The sequence below is a fragment of the Rhinolophus sinicus genome, chromosome 14 (genome assembly GCF_057876585.1).
Source record: "Rhinolophus sinicus isolate RSI-liver-muscle chromosome 14, RSI-T2T, whole genome shotgun sequence".
Lineage (NCBI taxonomy): Eukaryota > Metazoa > Chordata > Mammalia > Chiroptera > Rhinolophidae > Rhinolophus > Rhinolophus sinicus.
The window spans coordinates 183422944-183441160 of record NC_142514.1 but is presented as its reverse complement, the minus strand read 5'-3'; the positions used below and the strand labels follow the sequence as shown (position 1 = coordinate 183441160).

The window sequence follows — 18217 nt, the reverse complement described above, 5'->3', positions numbered from 1 at the left end:
TCAGAGCTGTCGTTGTATTCCCCTTGATGTCCTGAATGTCATCAAAATGTCTTCCTTTCAATATTTCCTTTATCTTTGGGTAAAGAAAGAAGTCGTTGGGGGCCAGGTCAGGTGAGTAGGGAGGGTGTTCTAATACAGTTATTTGTTTGCTGGCTAAAAACTCCCTCACAGACAGTGCCGTGTGAGCTAGTGCATTGTCGTGATGAAAGAGCCATGAATTGTTGGTGAAAAGTTCAGGTCGTCTAACTTTTTCACGTAGCCTTTTCAGCACTTCCAAATAGTAAACTTGGTTAACTGTTTGTCCAGTTGGTACAAATTCATAATGAATAATCCCTCTGATATCAAAAAAGGTTAGTAACATCGTTGCAAACAAGTTCGCGAACTTAATTGTTTGACCTCGTATGTCTCCCCACAACTAGAATGGTGGCTCTGTGAGCCCAGGGACCTTGTCTATCTTGTTCGCTGCAGCGAACTGGGTACTTGTCCCCAGTACCCAGAACAATTCCTGGCACGTGGAGATGTTGTAAATATTTATCACATGAAAAAACAAGGCTGCAGAGCCAGCACTTGAACTCAGCCCTTATGACCCCCAAACTTGAGCTTTTTCTCCTATATTCTGCTGCCAGGGCAGAGTCTGGAATAGGTGGCAAGGGAACTGGTTGCGAGTCAGATCTGGCTTCTGCAGCGACTCTGGGAGTGCCCTTGGGCACATCCTTTTCTCTCGCCAGCCTCAGTTTATCCATCTGTTCTAAGCTATAAATCTCAGCCACAGGTATCTTGCCAGTAAGAGGAACAGAAGCATACTTCTCTATCCAGCAGGTGGAGCCATTGGCTCTTCTAATTTTTTTCTCTGCAAGAACTTGGCTGAGGCGGGGGAGGAAGGACGGGTCTGATCTGAACGACAGGTGCCTTCCCATCAAAACGCACACTCTCCTATCGCCCACCGCCACCAATCATCAGTGAGCGGTTTCTTTTTTCTCACATTCTTTTATTTTTAAATTTTTCTTTTATTTAATTTTACTTAAAAAAAAACTTTTATTTCAGAATAAATTTAGATTTCCAGAAACATTGTGAAAATAGTAGAGATTCCCCATCTACTCCATACCTGTTCGTTCCCCTATTATTAACAGCTCACACTTATATGGTACATCTGTCACAATGAATGAGCCAATATTGATACATTATTATTAACGAAAGTCCATACATTATCCAAATTTCCTTAGTTTTTAACCTATGTCCTTTTTCTGGTCCAGGACTCCATCCAGAATACTGCGTTATATTTTGTCATCCTGTTTCCTTAGGCTCCTCTCGGCTGTTACAACTTCTTAGACTTCCCTTGTTTTTGATGACCACCAGGAAGGTTTTTAGATGGGACTCCAGTGTCACTTAAGATTCAAGGCTGAGAGCTCCAACCCTTTGCCCTCTGGGGAACTTAGGAACACATTTTTCATGGCAGAAATTGGTGACTTTCTACTCAAATCTTTGGGCTTATCTTCAGATACGGTCCTCTCAATAAAATATTTCTAGCGTGCCTGCTATGTACCCGGCCCTGTGCTTGGTGCCAGCGAGGCAGCAGAGCTCAGATGGGGCCCTTTGGGGGCTTCCAGCCCAGTTCTTTGGTTCAAGTTGGAGAACAGCTGCATAACAAGGCAGAGGGCAAGACGTCACCTTCCTGTTTCACCCAAGGATTCATCCAAGGTGGATAAGGGGTGACAGGTCCTGGGAATGTCCTCCTTCCCATGGGACCCTGTGAAAGGCACAGCCCCAGAGGTGGGGGATTGGAATGAGAGAAGGTTTAGGGGAGTTCTCAGTGTTTTGCTCTTACCTCTTGGAATCCAGCCCCCATTTTTCACCGGAGGGGCACACTGGACCTGGAGTTTCCTTCTTCTCCTTGAGAATCTTCCTCTAAGCCTTTGTAGTCACCATTGCTTTCTAATTCACTTTAATAACTTATTTCTGTACACCTCAGCTTATAAAGAGACCCCGTCAAGTCATAGTAGCATCTTTGGGAGGTAAGTGCCGTTTGTGTTTAGCCCCAATTAACCTGTGAAGAAACTGAGGCTCACGTTCCACTCAGCAAGTAGTTGATGCAGGTGGGATTTGGGTCCAGGTCTTTCCTCTTTCCATCTCCTAATTTTCATCCCCTCGCCCCCATACCCTGTGGCCATTGGGCCCTCAAGCTTGGAGAAAAACAGTATTTTTGGAAACTTTTGCTCTTGACTCACTAAGTTACTCGTATATTCTGCTCAGAAGTTTGGGGCCTGCTCTAGCTCACAGACCCAGAGGTGAAGAGGTCCCTGCTCCAGTTCACACCCTCCCTTCTCGGGTGATCTGGGATGGGATGATTTGAGATGGTGACTCACTGGCTTTGGGGCCAGAGGGGATAGCCCAGGGCTTGGATGCAGACGCCATGGGTATGTTGCCCATTTATGCCTCTCTCTCCAACTGTGGGGGAAAATCACTTTTTACCTGTGATCCTCTGTGTGTTCATTAGTGACACGGTGCTAATACACCTGTTCAGAGGCTTTATTGCAGTGGATAAGGAGGTCAAAGGGTTTGTCAGCCCAGAGCCCCATGCAAACATAATAGGTTTTCATTTCCAGTGAGCCCCAGAGGAAAGGTGTTTCCCTTTCTTTGGGCTGAAGAAAGAAATACATGTCCAGAAACTTGAAACTCATGTCCAGCAAAATGCCCAGCTGAATTCCCTCCCCACCCCCAGGGCTTTCTGCTCTCTCCCAGCTGTGAGCACTGCAAGCCTGGAGCAGGGAGGAGACTCCAATACCCTCGAGTATTAGATGGCAAAGCATCTTGAAGGCAAGATGGAGCATCTGTGCCAGCTCCAAATGCTCCAGCTTCCAGCACAGTGTGAACCCCACACTGCACACTCAGGTGTGGAGCGAACAAATGAATGAGTGAATGAAGGGCTGTCAGCAGCTTCAGACTTTACCTCCTGAGCCCCAGGTCCCTGCTAGGCCTCCCAACCTTCTCAGGTCCCCACATTTCCCCTTTTATAGCACTGCGTGACACCAGGAGTACCAAAAAGGCAAACTGGACTTTATTATAAAGTTGGCTACAAAGTCACCGCAGCACCACGAGGAGGCCACCTGGGCAGGCCCAGGCAGTCTGGCAGCCGGGTGAGTCCCGCACCAGGTACACGTACTCGTGCAAGCACACGTGTGACAGCGGCAGGTCTGCCTTCCTCCATCGGAAAGGAACGTAGTGTCTCTTCGCGCCCCCCACCCCAGGCGCAGGGCGCAAAAGTCACAAGAAGGGCCGCCAGGGCGGCAGAGTCCATCGGAATTGAAATCCCGTTACTGGTGTGTAGAGAATTCTACGAGAGTGTCAAGAGCCCCTCAGGGCACAGGCTGGCCCTGGGTGGGCGCTGCCTTTCCTCCACCAAGGCCCAGGGGTGGCTTGGCCCCCAGCAGTGGAGAACTGGCCCAGGCCCATGGGGCAGCGCGGGGTGGGGGGGAAGTGAGACTCCCCCTTTCTCCGCTTGAAATCCCGTTCAAGGAAACTCACTACGAGTGAATACAGATTGAAATGGAAAGTGGGATCGCTGGAAGTCTCTGAATTTTAAAAAGTAGCTCCCCTCCCTTGCCCTCCCACCTCCCCCCACAATCCTGCAGGGCCTGGGGAATCAGATATATCCCCCTCCAGCCCCTAGAATCCCCCAACAGTCCCGGGGGGGTGGAGAGCAGCTCCACGTCTTGATGACAATATGCCATACTTGACGACGTTAAGTCACAGACTTATTCAAAACGTTGGTTCCCCTCCACTTCCATCTGCAGAGAGAGAGAGAGAGAGAGAGAGAGAGAGAGAGAGAGAGAGAGAGAGAGAGTCAGGCCTGTTAGAAAAGATAGAATGAGGGTGTGGTTCACTGTTGCTACATCGTATGGGCTTCAAATATGTTGGCCCAATGACTGAACGACCACCAGAGGCTCAGCAGAAAAGGGAACAATTTGGATGGATGGAGTGAAACTATGGCTATAGTTTTGGAAATGATGGAGCCATAGCAGAGAACCTCTGATGGGTCCAGGAGGTGCGTCTCACTGTCATACTTTCCCAAACTCCTATAAACTCTTACTCTCTATTCCCTTTCGCAGGCAAGACTACTGAGACAGAGCTCAAGTCCCTCTTCCACCAATTTGTTGTGTGACCTTAGATAAGTTTCTTTATCTCTGGTACCTTGATTATCTTCACCTGTAAAATGGGGTGGTGATGGCTGATCTAGGTCCTCCATAGAGTTAAGAAGCACAAACCATTAGCCAAGGATTCTCCTGCATTTTATCCCACACCCCTAACCCTTACCCTCCAGGCCTACTTGTTCAGAACTTCCATAATAAGTTTTTCACTAGTTCTTATCCTCGCTACTACCCTGGGCAGCAGATGATGTTATTCCTTTAATAAAATTGAGGTACAGAGAGGGGGATTTCCTCATTTAATTCCACCCAGCATCTCATGGGCCAGAGAGAGACTTGAGTTCCTGAACCTTTTGGCTGGACTCACCTTCATGGAAGCTGTCTTGAACTTGGCTCTGGAGTTGATGCAACTCATCAGTAAACCCATCGTAGGGGAATGCTGAGACACCTGTCTCAAAGGCGGTTTCATATGTGGCCAGGTCCTCCAGGAAGCTGTGGTCTTCTGGGGACAGGTTGTTGCAAGGCGACAGGGCCCCTCCTGGGACTGCTGCCTCAGGATCCCCTGAACTCCATTCCCCATTGGGGTCTGGGGTAGAGAGATCCATGAAGATGTCTTCCACGGGCGTCTCTTCCAGCAACATGTTATCGGGGTCAGCCAGGAAATCCAGCTCCTGGCATTTCCAGGGTTTCAGGTCCAGGCTGAGCACAGGGGGCCCAGCCCCTGACAGGGACAGGTTGGAGTTCAGGGGCTCCAGCCCCCCAAGTGGCTCCAGTCCACCCGTGCCAGCCTCAGCCGAGAAGGGCCTGTCCATGCCCTGAGCCAACTGGCTGATCTGCTGGATGAGGCGGTCAATCTCGTTCTGCTCCTTCTCTGAGTAGTGGAAGAAACTCTGCTTGACTGGAGAGGCCTCAGGTGTGAGCAGGCCTTCGGGCACCAGGGGGACATCCACAGACAGGGGGCCCCGGAGCTGGGCTAGAGCCAGGAGCGTGCAGTCCCCATTACCAGGGCTGTTAGGACTTGGGGGCAATTTCTCATAGAGAAAACTGCATCCCTCCTGGGCAAAGTAAGTCTTGGTGGGGTTGGGGCTCAGTTGTTCTGGGAAAGTTTGGCTGGGGCTGTTCAGGTGTACTTGGAAGGCAGTGCTGCGAGGAGTCAGCTGCTCATGGGCAGGGCTGCCCAGAGGCTCTGGGAAGGTGGCAGTGCCAGGAAGCAGCTGGTCTGGGAAGTTGGAGGTGCAGGAAGTCAACGGATCGTCATAGCTTCTGGCTGATGTTTCGGTCAGCTGGCCTTGTAGGGAGCTAGTCAGTGCATCTGGGAAGGTTGCACTGCTGGGCGTCAATTGATCGGAGAAGGTCATGGTGCTTGGAGTCAGCTGTTCTTGAAGAGAGCTGGATGGAGTGGGCAAGTGGGTCTGGAAGGGCTCATGGAGACTGAAGAGGAAGGCACAACCTCCCGGCTGGTGGGGCGTGTAGGGTGGGGTGCACACAAGATCCTTGCTCAGGTCGGCTTGAAGAGAAGGTGCAGGGCCAGACGGGAATGTCAGGTAACTGAAGCCCAGCTCTTTGGGTGGCCGGGGAAGCTCTTCTGATGAGACAGAACCCAGCTCAGGAGCACCGGGGAAGTTGGTGCTTCTGGGAGCCCCCAAGGCTGGGGTGAAGAGTGGGTTAGGGCTGGAGCACTGCTCCTGGGAGAGGACATTCTCAGGGAATGAGGGGAGCATGGTCGGGGTGCCCAGGACATAGGCTGCCTGGGTGTCTTCAGAGTTCAGCTGCTGACGGAGGCTCCAGGCCTCTGTGTCACTGGAGAAGAGAGAAGACAGCTGGTAAGGGTTTGGTGTCCATTCCTAGAGCAGTTCCCAGATTTGTATCTCCTCCATGCCCACTTCATCTGCCCCCCAGGCCCCTGCATTGCAACTCACCTGATTGGGTAGTTGTTGGCGGTAATGGGGCCTTCCGGACCTTCTGAGTAAAATAGGCAATAAATCCATGTCCAGCCTCCAAGCTTGGCCTGCAATCTCACTACCATTTCTGCCTGAACATCTCCATTCTCAGCCACTGAGGGGAAAGGAAAAAAGTAGAGTTAGGACATCCATCAGGCAACACCACCTAAACTATCACCCCGCTGACCTCTCCACTGAGTTGGGATATCCATGACTACTCTAGCCTGCACCACTCAGCTCCCCACCTTAACCTCACCACGTGGAGTCCCCCAGTTCTAAGTCCATCTTCACCTTGACTCCTCACCCTAATGGTCACCCTATAGCATCCAAAGCTGTTGGCCTCTGGTATCTCCCCAGCATCAGTCTTGACCACAGCCCTTCTTGGTCAGGTCTCCCATGCCCTTTCCCAGCTCTCTGTCTCATCCCCAGCTTCTCTGGACACTCACACAGGCGGTAGTGCTGAGCAGAAGCGTGGCCCAGGTCCTCAGGGTGCAGCAGTCCATACCATGACTTACAGAGCAGTTCACTGCGCTCAAAGCCCAGGTAGATTAGGACACTGGGAAAGTGGAAAGGGTGAGGTCAGCTTTCTGTTTTCCCTACTTGACCCAGGCATCTCACTCCCTCCCCAGTCCTCTGCCCCCTTAGATCCCATCCTCCCTGCCCCTGACTCCAGAATCTAGGGTCCCCTCATCTCTGGCTTGCTTTCCTCCTGGAGTGCGAACACTCTGGTCTTACCTCTCGGAGATGTCCAGTAGGGCCAGGTCCTTAGCATGACGGCTCTGGAACATGGCCAAGAAGAGTGAGGCAAGCCCAGGGCCAGGGCGGGGTCTTGGCTCCAGCGGAGCACAGAAAGCTGTGAACACAGGGTTTCCTGCCCAGTAGGCTCCAGGTGGGTGAGCATGGAATCGGCCTCGAATAAGCACCAGTTTGTTGCCTGCACTCTGGCGCCTGAGGGACTTGGAGGTGTTGAAGCGACAGCGGAAGAGGCGATCTAGGTGAGTGAAGAGGAAAACTGATAAGAAGGTGGATGGCCTAAGAGAAATGGCAGATGGGGAGGAGCAGGGCAGCAAGAGAGAGATTGGATAGAGGAAGGGAGAAAGGAGTTCTCACCGGTTTCCAGGGCAGAAGGCAGAGTAAGTTGCTGGCGCACAGTTAGGTGGTCAGCTGGGTCAATGATATCGTAGATACTGTCACCCTGGGCAACCAGGTCCACCTGGAGAAAAGTGAAGACAAGATGACCATCAGTGAAGGCAGCAAGAGCCAATCCTTGACGCATAGCATCTTGCAGAGTACAAACCCTCCCTCCCGAGTAATTCTCAGAAACAGAAGCTCATGGTGTCCCATCTGTGCCCCAGCCCAAGCTGAGAGCACCCTCAGCACTCACCATGGAGTGGCCCAGATGCTCGCTCACACTCTCGGACAGATACAGCAGCTTCCCCTCAGCCGTGAACACAAGCAGAAAGCCAGGCAGTGCTGCCACTATGTCTTCAAGCTCTTGAGCTGAGAGAAGCCCTGTGGGGCCCGCCGGAGGAGTGCCTGCAGGATGAGAAGATATGGTGCGTCAGGAGTAAGACTAGGATGCAAAGCAGAAGTGAGAGGCATGGAATTAATTTCAGAAAATCCAGAGGAATTTCTCATGGACCTGCCTCTGCAGGTCCATGTTGACCCACTGCCCGCAGCTCTTGCCCAGAGAACCTGTTGCTGGATCTCCCCAGGAAATGAGCCCGACTTCTAACTAGAGCCCGGGCTGCCGCGTCTCCGAATTTCAGAACCACGGACAGCGCCCCCAAAGCCGCCAGGGCGTTCAGCACCGCGAGCAGCGCCTCCCAAAACCCGGTGGTGCTGGGTGCACCACGGACAGCGCTTCAAAGGCGGCAGGAGAGCTTTCAGCATCGCGAACAGGGGCTGCGCTCCCCCAGGCTTTGGCCGCTCCATCCCTGCAACTTCCCGTGCTTCCCTCTCCCGGCTCCCAGAGCGCCTCTACGCTGGTGGGAACTGGGGCCATTCTGTCCTGGCTCTCCTCTTCTCATAAGTCTGGCACCAGGGACATTATCCAGGCTCTCTAACCCTCATCTAGAACTAAGGCGAAGTCTGGACAGAGCTCAGGAGGAAAAGTAGGAAGCCCTCAGTCTCCCAAGTCCTTTCTCTCCCTAGTTCGCCAACAGGCTGCCCCAGAAGTACGGCAGTCCCAGCAGGTTCCCTCAGCTCCACTGTCCCGGTGCCCGCCAGCCCCAGTTTGCTCACCTCCGGCGAAGAAGACGCCCTTGCGAGTGTAGATGCAGGCAAGACTCATAATGTGCAGGTAGGACAACCGGACCTTGTCCGCTTCGGCCAGCGGCAGCAGCTCCTTGAGGTTCCGGATCTCAGCGTTGATCTGGTCGCGGCGCGCCTTGGAGGCGCCCTTGGTGGAGCGGTACATGGCTAGCGGCTGTGGAGCTCCAGCTCCGGCTCTCCGAACACCTGCGTTCCTGCCCCGACGCGCCGGTGGCTTCCTCCTCCTTGCTTTCCCGTCTCTCACTCAGGCTCTCTCTCTCCTCTCCTCTCCTGGGCTCCGCTCGGCTGCGCTGCCCCCCTCGCCTGCCTCGTTCCGCCTTATATAGCTCCTTCCAGGCGTGGGGGGCTCGTTTTAGAGAAAGGGGGCGGGAAAGCGGGAGGTTGGACTAAGCAAGCTGCAGCGGGAGCCGCTGGCTGGGGAGGGGGGGCGCTCCTCCTCCCTCCCTGGCTCCCGACGTCATCCCATGACGTAGAACGAGAGCGGGAGGGGGCCCGGAGGGAGGGGGAGAACTGAGGCTGCGGAGGGGGCCAGGGCTGGAGGCAGCTGAGGCGAGAGCCAGGCGCTGCGTTAGGAAGGCCTGAAAGGGGGTGCAGGGACCCAGGCGTCCGAATGTGTTCAGCTGAGGGAAGCGACAGGATGAGGGTTCAGGCGGTCTGAAGCGCCTGGCAGGAGTCTGTAGGAGGCAGGGAAGAAATGGTTCTGACATCGATTTTTCTAAGGAGATAAGAAAATGGGGTAGGGCAGCGTTGACCACAAATCCCCCCTCTGTATTTGGCGGACAAAGGTCACGTTCACCCGGGGGGAAGAAGGACCCTCTTTGGTCTCTGTGGGATAGGTCACTACTGTAGTTTCTCTCTAGGGATTCCTCGGTCTGGGATTCCCTTAGTCACTTTCAAAGAACAAACCTCCTCCCCCACTTTGCAAACCCGGGCCTTGGCGATTTAGCAGGGGGGCGTTACACGGGACTCTACGTCCTTAGGATGAGGTAAAAGGGGGGTCCCGAGGAAGAGGGACCAGGTGAATTTGGTCTTGGTTCTATTTTCCCACAGCCAAGAATAGGGACGCCGACACCAACGCTGTAGTCTGCAGTGATTCTTCGTTCTCCTGTCAACTAATTAACCTCAGCCACTGACGGGGGAAACTGAGGCAGAGTACCAGGGCATGGTGAGGATCTAAATCTGCACCTAGGGATCCCTCCCCGCCACTCGCCCCCGTTGACAGCCCCAAAGCGAGCGGTTCCCCCCACACACCCCCGCCGGATTGCAAGCCTGTGTCTCCCGGCGGGCCGGGGGCGGGGGCGGGGCCGGGGGAATCCCAGCTCCATATTTGGATAGGAATCCTCCGGCTGCCGCAGCAGCGATGGCGGCGGGCGGGGCCTGCCTGCCTCCGCACCGCTCCGGAGGGCTCCCCCCTCTGCCTCCGGCGAGGAGGACGGGGAAGCAGCAGAGAAGCGAGGGGCCGTGCTGGACACTCGGAGATCCTTGCACTTACCAGGGACCCCTTAACTGCGTCAGGCTGTCCTCCGCACCCCCCTCCAGCCTCCTCCTCATCTTGGGCGCCAAGGCTTCTCTCTCAGTCTCTCTACCTTCAACTCTCCACGTCCCTCTCCCTCCGCCAGAGCTAGTTTCTTTATCTCATTGCCTGCTTGGTGGTCTGTCTCAGCTTCGTGCGCCCTCTACCCCCAAAACATTCCCCTTCTGTTCTCTCTAGTCTCCTTCCTTTCTTTGTCAGGTTTGTCGCCTTTGCTTTATCTCCCCCTTTCTTCTTTCTCTTTTCAGCACAGCTCTCTACAGGGGTAAGGTGTTCCTTTCTTTTCCCCAGGATCCCACAAAAGGAGAAGGAAGTGGGTTAGGGGACATTTTGTGTGAAACCTTATTTCGAGGGTGGGGTCTGTGTGAAATCACTTGAGGGGCTGGCAATGAGTCCACTTAAAATATGGGCGAGAGGAATTGGCCTGATTGTAGGAAGTCACATAAGAAAGGTGAAGATAAACTTTGACACCAAGAAGCGAAATTTGGGGTCAAAGAACTCAGTCCTCATGGGAAAGGACTGTGGCAAGAGAGGCAGACTGGGAGGAGGAGACAACTGAGATGAAGGGAAAGGGCGTGTCTGTCTGCCACAACTTCTAACCCCATTTATCTGGGTGACAGAAAAATGGTTCCTTTAGGAAGTATATGTCTGTTCCACTTTCATCTCTATATGACCCCTAATGGACCCACCCACTCCTCCCTCAAGCTTCTGTTTGGACAAGCCCTTGATCGTTGGACACCCTTCTTGTATGAAAATCCAGGGCAGTGTTCCCGTGTTCTTCACCCACTGATGAAGCTTTAGCCCTGACTTGGAGACGTTCTTAGTCCCTCTTTATGATGGGTGTCTATTGTTTGGGTCCAGCTGGTTGGTCTCCAGTACGCTGAGCAGATCAGCAGTGAAAGAATGGGGCCCTGGTCGCTGTCCGTGGTTCTGAAATAATCACCAGGGACGTCATCTAGGCCCTCGTCTGCTTGGGACATCAAAGTAGAACTTGAGTCCACACAGGCCTCAGAGTGAGGCACCCACTGACTGTCCCCCTATCCTCTGAGGATGACTATGAAAGCAGGTTTCAGGAGCCAATATGTCTGAGCTCTAGGAGTCAAGTAAGCATGGAGAACTGGGCTCAAGGGAAGAGCCCTTGGATTTTTCTAGACTAGACTGTACAGGAGGGGAGAGGAGCTCTGGAAGGGAAGAAAGGCCTAGAAAGAGACGAAAGAAGGGTAGAGAAGGGCTCATCTTAGTTCGCCCACTCTGATTCAAGTTGAGAAGCTCTTTATGCCCCAATGTCTCCTCTCCCTAGGCCAGCTCCCACTCCCCTTGCCTCCCACCTCCGTGGAGCTATTTTTAACAGGGCTGAACCAAAAATAGCTTGGCAGCAGCTTCAGGCCGTGGGAGAGGAACTATTTATATCACCAGTGACTGTTCCAAAATAGCAAGCAGGAGGGGGGGGAGGCGGCTGGCACACCAGAGAGCTCCTGGCCGCTGCTAAAAATACTGGCAGTGTGAGTCATCCTGGGCTGGCTGAGTCACCCCACTCTCTCTCCCAAGCGGCAGGCAGCAGCAGAGAACAGGCTAAGAATTGGAAGTCCGAGATGGGGGAAGTATCAGAGCCCATTAACTATAGGACAGTGGATAAGGGAGTGAATTGAGAGGGGCTTCAGGGTGAGTGTGTAGAAGAAGTGGGGGGAGCAGGACCCACCCAGCCAAATCCACAGGGTGAATTTGCAGCATTCCCAGCTATGCACTGCTGTCCAGGGATGATGGGACAATTGAAGGGCGGGAGTCAGATTGTGAGGGTGTGCATGTGTGTGTGTCTGTCCGTTTGACCACGATGATATTTGTTATGTCTCTGTGTGTCTGTCTGCATGTGTCTTTGTAGTAGTATGTCTGTATCCCTGTATATCTATGCATTTGCCTATGCCTGTCTTTATAAAAAAATGTCCAAGATTTCTTGTGTTTTATGTAGTTCTGTGTTTGTGCCTGTGTGTATTTATGTTTGCAGCTTTCTGTGTGCCTCCATGTACATGTTTGTATCCACACCTGAGTCTGTCCTGTGACTTTTTGTCTCAGCATAAAATGGTGTGTGTGGATTTGCAAGCATCCCCAGCCTCAACACACCTTCTGTTGCCCTCCTCTCTGATCTCACTTGTTGGACTCTTGTATCATCTAGCTCTAACTCACCACCCAGCGTCTTACCTTCTTTCCAGCCCTTGGCCCCCAAACATTTGTGAAGTTCTCTCTGGTGCATGCCATCTCTAGTAAAAAGATGGAGGAAGGAAACCCCATATGACCTCTCCCTTTTTTCTTGAACCATTCTGAATCTTCCCTGGCCTGCAGGAGTAAGTGGTTTTCCATCACACCATATTTGGGGAGCTGAGGGAAGAGAAGGACTTTCTTTAGTTCTAAAAAAAATTCCTGGTGTGGGCACAGGCATGCGCGGTGCACACACGCGCGCGCGCACGCACAGCTGAGAGAATGAGAGAAAAAAAAATATCAAGGTCCCTTCTTTACTGAGAGGAGCTCGCATCTGTTGCCATAGCAACCCGCCCACTCCTTCCCCGAAAAACCACCAAGAAGAGGTGATGGCATCGAGGAGGGATTGGCTGATTTCTTTATTATTTTTTTCCGAAAAAGGGCTTTTTATAAGAAGAACTGGCCGTGAGATCCTTTGCCCCTGTCTTGCATAGTTTTACTGGGGACATGGAGGGGCATCACCCCTCAACACTTATCAGAATAGAATATATCTTATCTATAGATTTTGGGGAGGATGACTCTTGGGAAGAAGCTGGAGGGTGAGTAGGGAGTCTGCTCCTTTAGAACAGCATGGAGACTCCTGATTAGGGCTGCTTTTCTGGAGACTTGGGGCAAGGATTTGGACAGAGGGTTCTCTAGGCTAGGTATGTCCTGTCTTACCCTGGACAAATGTGTCTATGAGAAGGAGAAAGAGGGAGGAAGGGAATGAGAGAGAGAGAGAGAGAGAGAGAGAGAGAGAGAGAGAGAGAGAGAGAACGAATATCTCATGACTATCGTTTGATGGGTCTTCAGAGCGCATGACAAGGAGCCAAGAAATGCAGCCCTCAGTGGTGGTCAGACCACACCGGTGGACAAGATGCTCAAGAAAGATTCATTAGTGACGTGTGTGATGCTGCAACTCACCACCAGACCACAGGTGTAGCTCCTTGACTTGCTCCCAAGGGAAACTGGGGCCCTTGGTCAATGATCTAGGGGAGCATTGAAGCTTATCTTTCTTAACCCTAGTCCCAGCATGAGTCTCAAGGCCTCTTCCGAAGCCTGGCCACCAGCCACTGCAGACACATCATTTTCTCAAGTGAACTGTAGCCTCCTGCCAAATGACTGGGTGGTGGGAAAAAAGGGATCTTTCATTTCTCCTGTGCTTGGCTTGTGACAGAAATAGGGTCACTTGAAGCTGGAGGTTGGAAAGTCAGAGCAAGAACCTGACTTTAGAGAGAAACACCTCCCTTTTCCGGTGGGCTGCTGCCACCCTCAGCAGTCAAGGGCATGGCCTGGGGAGGGGTTCAGCTCTACTTGACATGCTGGAACAGAAAGATGAAGACTTCAGATTTTCTCTGACCTGTTAGATCTATTCTCAGGACAAATCCAACTGATATTATTATTCTCATTTGATAGACGATGAAACTGAGACTCAGAAAGAGACAATGACTTACTCAAAGTCACACAGCAAGTCATTGGGGAAGCTGGGCCTTAAGCCTAGCTCATGACCCCCAGCCCGGGCTCTTTCTCTACCATGAAGTAGAGCAGGGGTGTACAAACTATCTGGCCCAAAGAGTGTTTTTGTAAATAAAGTTTTATTGGCACACAACCACACGCTTTGTTTACATGTCATCTATGGCTGCTTTCGCCCTACCATGGCAGAGTTGACTAGTTGCAACAGAGACCCTATGGCCTGGAAAACCGAAATTATTTACTAATGGGCCCTTCACAGAAAATGTTTTCCATCTTTTAGAATAGAGGATGAGTTCAAACTAGGAATATCTCTGCCCGTCTCTCCTTTTCTCAGCCAGGAGCTCTCTGGGCCCAGGGCATACCAAACTGTCATTTCATCTCTCTTTACTCTTCCAAATGCCATGGAGCAATAATAGTGTCCTGCTCTCCTTACGAGTGAAGAGATTGGGAAGCCCTGCGGGCTACACTCCTTCCTAGCTTCTAGCCCCTTTGTAGCTGTGTACATGTAGCATCCCCATGCAGGAGTGATGCGCCACATCCTGTTCCCATGGCAACATGAGTTGGAATTGGCAATGAAGAGTCAGGGGGCTCCATTCCTCTTCCAACCCCAGTCTCAGGACTGCATTTCAGGAAGGGGGCTGTCCCGTAGTTGGTGGTTAAGGTACTATCAGGAAAACAAACTGTCCTGGTGGAAGGGAATGACAGCACTGTGGGGTCTCAGGCCTCTTGGAGCCTCCAGGCTAACCCAGGGTAAGAGTCTCTATACACCTTCTCAGGGTGGCTGAGTAACTTGCCTAGGGTCGTATGGCTAGAATGAGATAAATCCAGAATTAGAATCCAGGTTTCCTGATTTCTACTTCTTTCTTTTTTTTTTTTTAAATGAGACTGTTCTTTTGAATTCATGGTTTTGGAACCATATAAGGGTTTTCTAACAGATTCCCAGTACCTCCTTAGTGCTGGGTCTAGGGCTCGCCAGTCTGGGCAGTGAAAACATTACCCTCATGCAGGGCTGGTTTGTGCAATGGCTGTCTTGTCTTTGCATCTTAGCAGGTTGTTTTCTTTCTCCTAAGGCCTTTTCATTATGTTATCACTCCCCCAATTCTACTTGCACAGAGAAGTATTCAGAACATTTTATCTATTTATGGTTATGAAATCAACAAATCTCATGTGAAGAGGGTACACGCTGGCACCCACGCATTGAGACGGTCAGAGCCGGGTGAGTGGGCTGAGCAGAGAAGGTGAGGGACGTGGAGCCGTGGAGGGGGCGGGAGGGGGAGAGTATAGCCCACATGGGAATAGGTGAAGCTTTTCTGGGCAAGAGCCCGAAGGCAGGACTGACAGAAGAGGGCACAAGTAATGCACTGAGGAGCGTGTCCGACCAGCCATATTCCCGGAGGGAAGGAAAAATCAATCCACCAAAAACACTCTGAATATATAGCAGGGAACCCACACTCCTTAGCACTGTGTGGGAAGCAGGACACTTTCCTTGCCCTCAGGGAACTGGAGGTCTGGAGGATGAGACAGACCCTCCACCATTCATTTGTTAGTTCCGCCCAGTTTCAGAGGCCCCTCCACCACCGCTCTACAACTGGTGAATTCCTCCCTGTCCTGCTGGTCCTCTAGTTGGGTCCAGGGCCCCTCCCCAAGGCCCCCGAAGGCTCCCTGTGCTTCCTCATCCTACACTGTCACTGCTTGTTTACTTGTCTGTCTCCCTGCCTGCGTCTATGCCTGTTCTCTGTATTCTCAGTGTCCAGCATAGGGCAGGGCCCAGAGCAGGGCCTCCATATGTAATTCACGCATGCACACACATCTGAGGACGGAGTTTGTGCCAGGCTCTGTGCTAGGCAGTCGTGATGCATTGCTTTGGAAACACACACCTGGTCTTAACCTCATGGAACATCTGGGCTGGCGAGAGAGTGAAGAAGGTATTCAGGGTGTTTGGGGAGGTTTGATCCAGCCGACTTGCCGGCCTCAAGCGAGTGGCTGACTGGGCTAGGCTGTGCTGGGTGGGTGGGGTGGCACTGCGGGGGACAATAGAGTACAGCATCAGAAACGAGACCACACAGGGACAGGTAGCCACAAAAGGAGCTGCAGCAGCCTGAGGCTGAGTTAACAGATGTGCGGAGTGAAGGTGGAGAGGGGCAGACTGCTGAGCCCCCACCACGACCAGGAGGTCTGGTGCCTCAGCTACAGGCGGGACTGAGAAGCAGCAGCTGAGCCTTGTGCGGAGGTAAATCCTTTGTGGACAAGCAGGAAGGTGGGAGGGAGCCTGAGGCTCAGAGGGGCAGAGAGAGTGGAGGTTGGGAGTGAGGCTCTGGGGTGAGACACCCCGCCAGCCCGCACGGAGTCCTGGCTGCTTCTCACTGGGCGAATGACTTAACCTCTCGTGCCTCAGCTTACTTACCTGTTAAATAGGGATGTGAGGAGAAAAACAGTGTTACATCAAAGGACGGGTGAGGAAATTAAATGAGTTATATCTTAAAGCACTTGGAACAATGCCTGACACACAAAGGAACACAATAAATGCTGAATGGTGAAACGTTAGTCATTAACTATGAAAAATCTAATTTCGAACAAGGCTCTAAAAAGATGGCATGGGCTGGTTCTGGAGGTAGCACATGTCCTGTCATTGTAAGTGACACCCACTGGCTCCTTGCAGCCTTGGCCCAGCTTGGTCTGAGGACACCAGATGGGCTGGGCCAGGCTGGGGGCTGGAGTTTTCTAAAGAGAAGGACGAAGGTGACAGCTAGGGGCCTAGGGAGGTTGAGGGGTGCACACAAAGCCCCCCTGACGGCTTCGGCCTGGGTCCCAGTGTGCTCCTTCCCTGGGCAGCAAGGCCAGGGATGGAAGCCCAAGGAGCCCTTCCACTGCTCTGCGACCAGCTCCCCTGGCCATTTTTCTAGAAGCCAACCTCACCATGGTCTTTCCCAGCTTAAAACCCTCATGGCTCCTATCACTTCCAATTACCCAAAGTCCTCCTGGCCTTCTTGTCCCCTATGACCCACAGGTGCCTAGGCCACCATAGGCTCCAGGTTCAAGGGCATTAACTCATTCAAACCTTACAGCAGCCCTATGATGTCTGGGCTATTACTGTTCCCACTGGCTTTGGGCCCAGCGGAGAGGAAGTCTGCGGGGATCCCAGGAGAGACTGGCAAGATTAAAAGGGGGATCAAGGGAAAGCATTAGGCCTGAGACCAGGCCAGTGACAAAAGGGAAACCCTAAAAGCAACCAAGAGATCCCCCAAGAGCAGGTGGATGATGGTTTCCAGCCCTGGGGATGCTGGAACTTCAGGGAGGGGGTTGGACCACGGTGAGAAGAGGGTAGCAGCAGTTATGGACTATTGATGGAGCAGCTTCTGGAAGCAGAAAAACAAGAGCTCTGGGCAAGTGGGAGAGAGGACACCAGACAGCTTTAGGAGAAAGGACCATCTGGCTGAAGGGAAAGCTCCTGAATCACCCAGCTCTGACAGGGGTGGGCTGCAGGAGCCTTCTGTCAAGGATACAAAGATCTGGGGGGAATTGGAGGTGGGCTTAGTCTAGATGACAGTGGATTGTATTTGATGTAGGGGAAGGAGTTTGGGGCCAGAAGATCAGGAGACGTGGATTCTGGCGCTGGCTCCGCCACCAGCTTACTGGGGGTTATGCAGCCCCTTCCTCTCACTGGGCATCAGTTTTCCTATTTGCAAAATGGAAGTGGGTTGGAGCAGTTGGCCTGGAAGGGCCCTCCCTTCTCTGGCACTCTGAGCCTCTCTGGGTCCAGGTCCCACCTGGCTGGTGCCTCTCAGGCTTTGGAAGTTGGATGCCGCTGCCCTGAGATCCATTTTCAGGTGGGGATGAGCCCACGCCCAGGGTTAGGGTCTGAGTGGGCCTGACGTCTTCCAGAGCACCAAGTCCTCGGCCCTGGAGGAGCAGGACCACGTGGGGCCCTGAGACCTGGCCTATGTGGACTTAGGGGGAAAGGGAGCAAATGCTGGTGCCGACCCTGTGGTTTTCCTTCTTCAAACCCAACCCGTCAGGGGGGCCATTCTCACAGGTCTGTGCCAAGTGCACCAGGGGACTCACCATTGGAGAGATCCGATGGGTTCCAAGGGGTTTAAAACGGACCCCCTGGTCATCCTTAGCCTGTGGCTGAAGCAACTCCATATTTCTTAGTTTCAGTCTGGTGAGAGGAATAAAACATACCCCAGAAGTGTCCCACAGACCACCGCAGAGAGACTCCACAGCCTGGCAAGATACCCCACTTCAGAGAATTCCAGACTCACAGCTGGAGTGCGGCCCCCTCACAGATCATCTGCCTGGAAGTGACTGAGGCCTAGTGGAGGGTACGGAGCAGTTCAGGCATCACAGCCAACGCCTAGCAGAGGTGGGTGCCAGCAGGCACTGGCACACAGCAGCAACCCTTGTGTACTTCTCAAAGGCTGGCCCTGGGATAAGGTGCAAAAGAAGAGCTTGGGCCAACAGGCAAGTTTCTGGGTCCTAGTGTCACACTGCACGGACTTGCCATGTGACCTCGCAAGTAACATCTCTTGGAGGGCTGCCTCAGTTTCCCCTTCTGTGCACTGAAGGCTTGGCCCTGGCAATGGATGCCTCTTGGAAGAGCCATTCAAGACTCAGGGCTAACTTCT

At 52.7% G+C, this 18217-nt stretch overlaps 1 protein-coding gene across 1 annotated transcript; it reads right to left on the bottom strand.

The window, feature by feature from the left end:
- Nucleotides 1-3033: 3033 nt before the first annotated feature.
- Nucleotides 3034-8652, bottom strand: NPAS4 (neuronal PAS domain protein 4). Its single transcript, XM_019737949.3, has 8 exons — nucleotides 8327-8652; nucleotides 7467-7618; nucleotides 7193-7295; nucleotides 6818-7073; nucleotides 6529-6638; nucleotides 6062-6197; nucleotides 4510-5942; nucleotides 3034-3785 (listed from the first exon to the last, which is right to left on the bottom strand). Exons 1-8 carry the CDS (start codon nucleotides 8499-8501, stop codon nucleotides 3757-3759), a joined length of 2394 nt encoding a protein of 797 aa, XP_019593508.3. The 5' UTR covers nucleotides 8502-8652; the 3' UTR covers nucleotides 3034-3756.
- Nucleotides 8653-18217: the final 9565 nt, after the last annotated feature.

Bases quoted from the DNA above. Each gene is read 5' to 3' on its own strand.
- NPAS4 (XM_019737949.3), bottom strand. From the start codon at position 8,501: ATGTACCGCTCCACCAAGGGCGCCTCCAAGGCGCGCCGCGACCAGATC. The intron at 7,074-7,192 runs GTGAGAACTCCT...TCACTCACCTAG, and splicing joins GCCTTCTGCCCTGGAAACCG to ATCGCCTCTTCCGCTGTCGC. The intron at 6,639-6,817 runs GTAAGACCAGAG...CCACTTTCCCAG, and splicing joins CTACTGGACATCTCCGAGAG to TGTCCTAATCTACCTGGGCT.